The sequence below is a fragment of the Chiloscyllium plagiosum genome, chromosome 2 (assembly GCF_004010195.1).
Source record: "Chiloscyllium plagiosum isolate BGI_BamShark_2017 chromosome 2, ASM401019v2, whole genome shotgun sequence".
Classification (NCBI taxonomy): domain Eukaryota; kingdom Metazoa; phylum Chordata; class Chondrichthyes; order Orectolobiformes; family Hemiscylliidae; genus Chiloscyllium; species Chiloscyllium plagiosum.
In genome coordinates, this window is record NC_057711.1 from 12,515,810 (window position 1) to 12,524,222 (window position 8,413).

Below are 8,413 nucleotides of genomic sequence, written 5' to 3' on the forward strand. Positions count from 1 at the left end.
CCGACACGGTGGGACGTCCTGGTGTGTTGGCTTTGTGTATCTTCGGAAGGCAGCAGAAGTCACTTATGCGAGAAGCATGTGGGATGACTATTGTGGCACAGAGAGTCTCACACAGGGGAGGTCACACCTTCAATACATTATCAGTGCTGACATGACACCAATTGTTAAAGTTCACTTGAGAATGCAACTTCTCAAAACGTTTTGCGATTTACATATGAAAGAACTGATACCAACATGGTCATTCTAACAGATGAGAGATTTAACAAACAATCCAGGTCTTTTTCGATATATAATTTCAGTTACATCACACTGTAAACTTTTGCTATAAATTCTGTGTCTTGCAATCTTATTCCCCACAACCACCTGATGAAGGAGCAGCGCTCCGAAAGCTAGTGCTTCTAATGCTTCTAATTAAACCTGTTGGACTATAACCTGGTGTTGTGTGATTTTTAACTTTGCATTACCCCTGGTAGTTCCCACCTAACCATGCACCCCATGCAGAATTTACTCAGCAGTGGGGCTGCCTTCAAGAGCTATTCTTTAAGAAGGGCTAGCTCAGTGTATGTTTCAATGTATCTTCATGCCTGAGTGTTTCCCTCAGTTAGAGTGTGGGTGTGTTCAGTATCAGTGGGATAACAGGACTCATGGTGAAAGCCAAGCAGAATTGTACAGCTATAGAGGACTGTGAGACAGCCATGTTGGTAGACTCTGTAACCATGCCAATCTGAACTCTCTGTTCTAGGCTTGTAGCTCAGATCCACGATGAGCTGCTGTTCGAGGTTGAAGATACCCAGATTCAGGAATTAGCAGGTCAGTTTATTCCAAATCTCGGACACCATTCATGTTTGTAAGTTGAATTGTAGCCTACCAGAAGAGAAAACGCCGAATGCTGCTGAGCTATGTCCTTGCCATTGCCATGTGCCTTATCTCTGTAACAAGCTTGTTTTCTGTCCACCTGTATCTGAGTTTGCAACATAAAATAATCACTTCCTTTCCTGCCAGCCGGGGCTCAGTGGACAGCGTTCCTGCCCATAAATCGGAAGTCTAGGTTCCTGACCCATTTCAGAGACATGGGCTCTGACTCTGGGCTGGAACTCAGCTACATTGCTGAGTTTGTCATTCTGTACCAGTTCCTCCTTCCCTAAGAGTGGCTCAGCTTTAGTATGTGCTCAGTTGAAGGGTTTCACTCCAAGACAACCCTTTTTAATTCACTCACAGGCTGGGCCAGCATTTATTACCGGTCCCTAGTTGCCCCTTGAGAGGGTGGTGGTGAGCTGCCTTCTTGAATCACTGCACTCCCTCAGCTGGGGGTTGACCCACAATGTTATGAGGGTGGGAATTCCAGGATTTTGACCCAGTGACACTGAAGGAACGGCAATATATTTCTGAGTCAGGATGATGGGTGGCTTGGAGGGGAACTTGGAAGTGGAGGTGCTCCCATGTATCTGCTGCCCTTGTCCTTCCAGATGGTAGAGAATGTGTGCTGCCTGAGGATGTTTGGTGAATTTCTGCAGTGCATCTTGTAGATAGTACACACTGTCAATGGTGGAGGGAGTGGATGTTTGAGGATGTGGTGCCAGTCAGGTGGGTGCTTTGTCCTGGATGGTGTCAAACTTCTTGAGCATGAATGTACGTGCTAGAAAGGAAGAGACGAATCAGCAGTAGCCTGAGCCAGTAGGATAGCTGTGTACATGCTGAGGGTGCACCTGCTAGCACAGGGAGATATATGTAAGAGTTGCATTGTGATTTGAGGTGTTAGTGAAGGGAGGGGTGGGAACTGTCACCAATGCTAGGGATAACGTTTGTTTACATGAGGCTGTATAGGCAGTGAGAGATGTGAAGTGGCTCTTATCATCACAATCCTGGGAAGGTCATTCAGTTTTTTTCCCTTTCTGCAATTGTTCATTAGAACGATGCTCCTGGAATTGAGCTGGGAGTTACAACCCTAGTTTCCTCCCCCAGCCCAGGCAAAGAGCAAAGGCTTTGCTATTGCTCACTTGCTGCAGGCTCACTTCCACTGGGATCCTCTGGCCAGCATCTCTCTGAAAGTGCACTTCCCTTTAAAGGCTGAGACTGCATGAACAGCAGGCTGGCCAAACTGTGCCTTCCCAATGTGCCATTTGTCGATCTAGCGAATGGTTCTGGCTGACAGCTCACCTCAGGAAATCCGACCTGGCTTCCTGCCAATCCAACAGGAGCAGGTTTCGCTCTCCAGCCCAGAGTGTGTCAGAGCCGGAAATCCAGCTTGCAAACATGCAGAATGTCAGTGGTAAAGTCTAAGCATGACTGTATGTGTTAGAGTTTTAGCAGCTCCATTACAGCAGTTTGCTCCAACCTGTTTCTGCAGTAACAGCATCATCTGAAATCTGCCTTGACTGGTTCTCATGAGCAGAATGTGATTGACTCCTTGCTAAGTAAGAAGCAAAGTGCAGCCTGCCTTGGCAACTCACCATTCTTCTTCCAATCGTAGGGCTTGTGAAAACCACCATGGAATCACTGCAGTCTATGGAGGGTCTTGGAGTTCAGTTGAAGGTACAATTCCAGCTTAAATTGGCTTTAGTCCAATGTAATGTCAGCTTCCCATGAATGATAGATAGCGCCAATCCCTAATTTGTTCTGCTTTCCACAGGTCCCTTTAAAAGTGTCCCTCACCCATGGGAAGAGTTGGAGTTCAATGAAAGCGTTGTAAGATGTGGAGGTGCCCAGTCGGTCAGTAACTGGTATGGAGCCTGTGCTTTAATAAATACCAGTCATCTTTCTGCGTTCACTGTTCTTCCTGGCGTTAACGTGCCCGCCATTTGTTTTTATAGCTTGGGGCAAAATTAGAAATGCTAGTCTGTTTTTCTTCTGCAGACGATGGGGATTTTGTTCAGTTGTTGTAAGCAGCAGAAAGCTTTCTAAGTATCTTGTTGATAGCTCTATGCGTTTCGAAACGGATTTGTTTCCTCCCAGTTTGTTTGGAAACACTAAATTCAATGTTGTTTTTGGAGGGTAATATTTACCTCGTTGTCTGTGCCTACTCCTGTTACTTGCAGTGATTGCGGTCTGGTTTAAAGGGCTGTCTTCCATGTAAATGGAGAGCACGATAATGCAGCCAGTTACTCCAAACCATTTCAGAAGACTATTAGACCAAACATTAATGATGTAGAGGAGCCGGTGTTGGACTGGGGTGGACCAAGCCAAGAATCACATGACACCAAGTTATAGTCCAACAGGTTTATTTGAAATCATAAGTTTTCGGAGCACTACCCCTTCCTCAGGCAGATATATCTGTTGGAGTCTAACCCAGTGTCGTGTGATTTTTGACTTCGGAGAAAGTAAGATTCCCCAAAATTGGACTTTGCTGTTTGCAGGCAGTAATCAAAGTCACAGCTGTCAAGGTGCAGAAGGGGATTCATTGCGAAACTTTCTACTGTCTTAATGTTGTTTCCACGTCCCCAACCTACTGAAATTGAACATTGATGTTTAACTTCAATATAGCTACATTTTCATCCAGTCAGCAGCTTGGCCTCGCTTTGGCCTTACCCAGCTCCCCTGCTCCTGATGAGACTAATGAGAAATGAGTTAGCCAAGGCCAGCCACTGGCTGTGGCATCTCAGGGTAAGGAAACCGACAGTCGTTTTCACCCCACTCCTATTCACATTGATTGTGTATGAGCGGTGTTTGTGTCAGAGCTATGGAGTGAACGGTGTAGAGCATTGTCCAGACCCCTCCCAGCCAGTGTAGAATGTTCCCTTAGGATCCAGCAGCTGTCATGGGGAAGGGAAGGATGAGAGTGAAGAGAGGAAAATTTCTGCAGAGCTTTAAGCAACACAGATTGTTTCCATGGAGCGTTTTGGTACATAATACACACGTACATGAACAGACAGACAGACACACACACAGACACAGACACACACACACAGACACACACTCATTCACACACATACAAACAGACACGCACACACACAGAGACGCACATGCACACGCGCACACATACAAACAGACACGCACACACACACAGACACACACACAGACATGCATGCACACACAGACACACACACAGACATGCATGCACGCACACAGACAACACACACACCTGCACCCAACTTTCCCAAGAAAACAAAATGTTGGCGTTCAGCTGTCAGTGTTCAGATTGACAAAAAATATTCCCAAACTGCTTGATATCTCAAATATTGTTGCGGGTTTAGATACATGTTTGCATTGTAATAATTCAGAAAGTTCCCTTCATTAAACTTGCTGACTCGGTTCATTTGTATTCTGGTTGTATTTTTTTCTCCTGGTGCTTCCTTGGAGCTGCGGCAAAGTAATGAGCAAATACATTAACAGGCGTGTAAAGCAAATGGGAAGGTCCTCAATGTACACACTATATGAATCCCAAGCACTCTGAAGGCCTAACCAACCTTGAAGAATCTTGGTAGCAACAATGTAATAGCAAACAGTTAATTATATTCAACCAGACAGTATTTACAGTACAGACATACAGAAAACACCAGCTCTCCTAACAGTTCCATTCGGGTGCTTCACAAGAGTCTCCTTTCTGCCCACTTCATCTAACCCAATAACTTCTGAAACATTCTCTCCCTCAAGTACTTATGCAAAATAAAACCTTCAATCAATGGATACCATCAACCTACTTCCACATTTGTATATGTAATTCAATGAGCAGTTTGATAATAAAGGTGCTATTCGTGAAACCAGTGGTCCTGCAAGGTTTGTCAGTAATCCTCTGATGGACAATTGGTCGTCAGATTTCAGCACTGTAAGGTCTCAGGAAGACTGACTGTAAAGAAACATCATTTATTATTGAATTCCAAAATAGAGGCTGACTCGTGACATATATAGGCTATTCCCAGCCTGGACAGATAGCTCTGCTCACCCATCCCTGGGGCTGCTTTACTTTTTATACAGAAGTTTTCTCACACACATATTACAATGGGCGTGAGTCAGGAGTGAAACTTAATTCTTTAATTAATCGTTATTATTGTTGGTATGCCCGCTGAGCTGGTTGGTTTGTATGCAGACATTTTGTCATTCTGTAAGGTAACGTCATCAGGGCGCCTTCCGATGAAGCATTGTTGGACTAATGCCCTCATTATTTATCTGACCTGGTCTGTTATGGTGGGTTGTGTCATTTACAGACCTATTCCGCTGTCGCATTGATAGCATTCCGGTTGAGAATCAGGCCTCTAGAAATTCCTGTGCATGTCTTCAGCTAGCTTGCCCTAAGATGGTTATGTTGTCCCAGTCAAATTGATAGCCCTAAGTGTATGGAGATGAGTGAGAATCGGTTGTGTTGTTTTAATGCCAGTTGGTGTTCATGTATTCTAGTATCTAGTCTCCTTCCGGTCTGTCCAATGTAGCGTTTGTGGCAGCTAAACCTTTTTTCCCCATCACCAAATCACATATAATATTTTAATTTTATCTATTAAGCACCGCCAGTAAATCACCCATGTTTCCAATTGAATAATTTACATGCAAAATCTGTTTAGGACAATGCAAACCATCAAAGGTGAGGGGGAGGACCAGAGAGTGACAAGGTATTAAACTGGGTTTTTTTTAATATCTGCGCACAACTGTTTTTTTTCCCATCACCAAATCACCATGACCTCATTTTATGTTTCGAAGCATTAACCACCAGTGGCAAAACGCCCGTGTAGTCAAATAAGTATTTACAGATAGGTATTTATTAAGGGCAATGCAGACCATTAAAGGTGGGGACATGCAGGGAGATTGTACCTAGAGGTACTTTCACATATGACTGCACGGCTTTCCCATCACCAAGTCACCGTACCTTTTTCTTTTGTTTCTAATTTTCGACCACCATGATTAAATCCTCCATGGGCCTTGCAGGGATTCTCTCACACACTGTCACTTCCTGTGATCACTGTTATCAGTTGATTATATTCCAAAGCTATGATAATATAACAAAGAATGTTCAACCCACCTCCAACCTTTAAGCTTTGGTGGGAGGTCCCACTGTAATGATGCAGTGCAATGATGCTTCCTCACACTGCCTGAACCCAGAGATTCACCAGTAAGGCTGCTCTGCTATCTCAGCAACAGTGCTCCATGGTGCCACTGGACCACAGTGGATTCTGGCTTATTGGTAACACTCTTTACTTTGAATTGAGAACGCCACTGTAGCACATGGAAACAGACCCTTCGGTCCAACTTGTCCATGCTGATCAGATATCTTAAATTAATCTAGTCCCATTTGCCAGCACTTGGCCCATATCCCTCCAAACCCTTCCTATTCATATTCAAATGTCGTAATTGTCCCAGCTTCCACCACATCCTCTGGCAGCTCATTCCATACACGCACCACCCTCTGCGTGAAAAGGTTACCCTTTAGGTCCCTTTTAAACCTTTCCCCTCTCACCTTAAACCCATGCCCTCTAATTTTGGACTCCCTCATCCCAGGGAAAAGACCTTGCCTGTTTATCCTATCCATGCCCCTCATGATTTTATAGACCTCTATAAGGTTGTATAAACCTCTATAAACCTCTAATGGCAACATGAGAAGAAATGGCTGCATGTAATTAGGTTTTGGAGTGTAATGCTGGAGTGGAGACTGTGGGTGGAGACTTTGCAGAGGGAGTTGGATAATTATCTGGAAAATGAAGAATGTGCAGAGTTATGGGGAGAATGCAGGGAAGTGGAGTTGAGGATTATCAGATCAGGCATGAGCTCATTGAGTGGTAGAGCAGACTCGATGGCCTGCTTCTGCTACTACATCTTACCATCGTTGAAATAGCTCCACAGAGGCTGGTATCCCGTCACCAGGTCCCTCTTTATTTACACACGGAGAGTCTTTGACACTGATCCAGCTCCCTCAGAGCCAGCTCTTAGAGGGAACAGGGTGAGTGACACTCCTGTTCCTATCTGTCAGCCGGGGCTCTCTGATTGGACCAGATTAACTCAGATTTCATGCAGTCCAGCAGGCTGACTTTGTTACAGTTACTAGAGTTCTATCAATAAGATGTACTACAGCAACTCACCAAGGTTCTTCAACAGCACCTTATAAAGCCACAACCCATGTTATACCAGCCTCATGGCTGCGAAACCACATGGAGGATGTCAACTTGGCCAACAGCAAGGGATGCTGGGTATAAGACCCATTGGCCAAATGAAATTCTGCAAATTGCAAAGCCAGAAGCCAGAACACGTAGAAACATAGCAGCCAGGTGTAAAAGGACACATCTTGTCAACAGTTATCCTGGACAGAAACACCCCCACCAACTTATCAACCCAACCAGGCCCTGCTACACAAAGAAACAAACATTACCAAGCTATCCAAATGATTGACAATGTTTTAAGCCATTAAGTGGGTCTCGCTGATTGGCCAGAACTATAGAAAGTTCCAGAAAAACATTCAACAAGGTATAAAAACAGGGTTTACCTGCAGATTGATCTCTTAGACATTCTGGAGATGAAGAAGAAGTGAAAAGATTCCCAACAATTTGGAAACAGGCCCTTCGGCCCAACAGGTCCACACTGACCCTCCAAAGAGTAACCCACCCTCCCCTCTGACTAATGCACCTAACAACTATGGACAATTTAGCGTGGCCAATTCACCTGACCTGCGCATCTTTGGAATGTGGGAAGGAAACCAGAGCAGACACAGGAAGAACATGCAAACTGCACGTTCATTACAATACCTGGAATCGAGCCTGGGACCCTGGCAATGTGAGGCAGCAGTGTGAACCACTGAGTCATCGTGCTGCCTAAGTGTGGCAAAGTGTAAAAGGTGTGGCAAAGAGAAAGACTGACTATCGAAATGTGAGAGAAAATGACTTTGTAAACCTGATTAAAGTTACAAACGACTCTGCGAAGTATTGTAACGACCAGGCATATTGGGCAGGATTAGGAACTACAGCTACACTGGCACCACCCCCCACCTTTTCCTCCGCTACATCGATGACTGTATCGGCACTACCTCGTGCTCCCACAAGGAGGTTGAACAGTTCATCCACTTTACTAACACCTTCCACCCCGACCTCAAATTCACCTGGACCATCTCAGACTCCTCCAACCCTTCCTAGACCTCTCCATTTCTATCTCGGGCGACTGACTCAACACGGACATTTACTTTAAACCGACCGACTCTCACAGCTACCTAGACTACACCTTCTCCCGCCCTGCCCCTGTAAAAATGCCATTCCATATTCCCAATTCCTTCGCCTCCGCTGCATCTACTCCCAGGAGGACCAATTCCAATACTGAAAAACACAGATGGCCTCCTTCTTCAAAGACCGCAAATTCCCCTCTCTACCGCATCTCCTTCACTTCCCGCCTCTCCGCCCTTGAATCCAGCCCCTCCAATTGCCACCAGGACAGAACCCCACTGGTCCTCACCTACCACCCCACCAACCTCTGGATACATCGTATCATCCTTCGTCATTTCCGCCAC

General features: G+C 45.3%; 1 protein-coding gene across 1 annotated transcript in view; it reads left to right on the plus strand.

The window, feature by feature from the left end:
* Positions 1-8,413, plus strand: part of poln (polymerase (DNA directed) nu) — a 319,906-nt gene that overhangs the window by 287,215 nt on the left and 24,278 nt on the right. Inside the window, exon 24 of the mRNA XM_043704174.1 lies at positions 743-810. Coding sequence (XP_043560109.1) covers positions 743-810 — 68 coding nt within the window. The remainder of the gene's footprint in view (positions 1-742; positions 811-8,413) is intronic.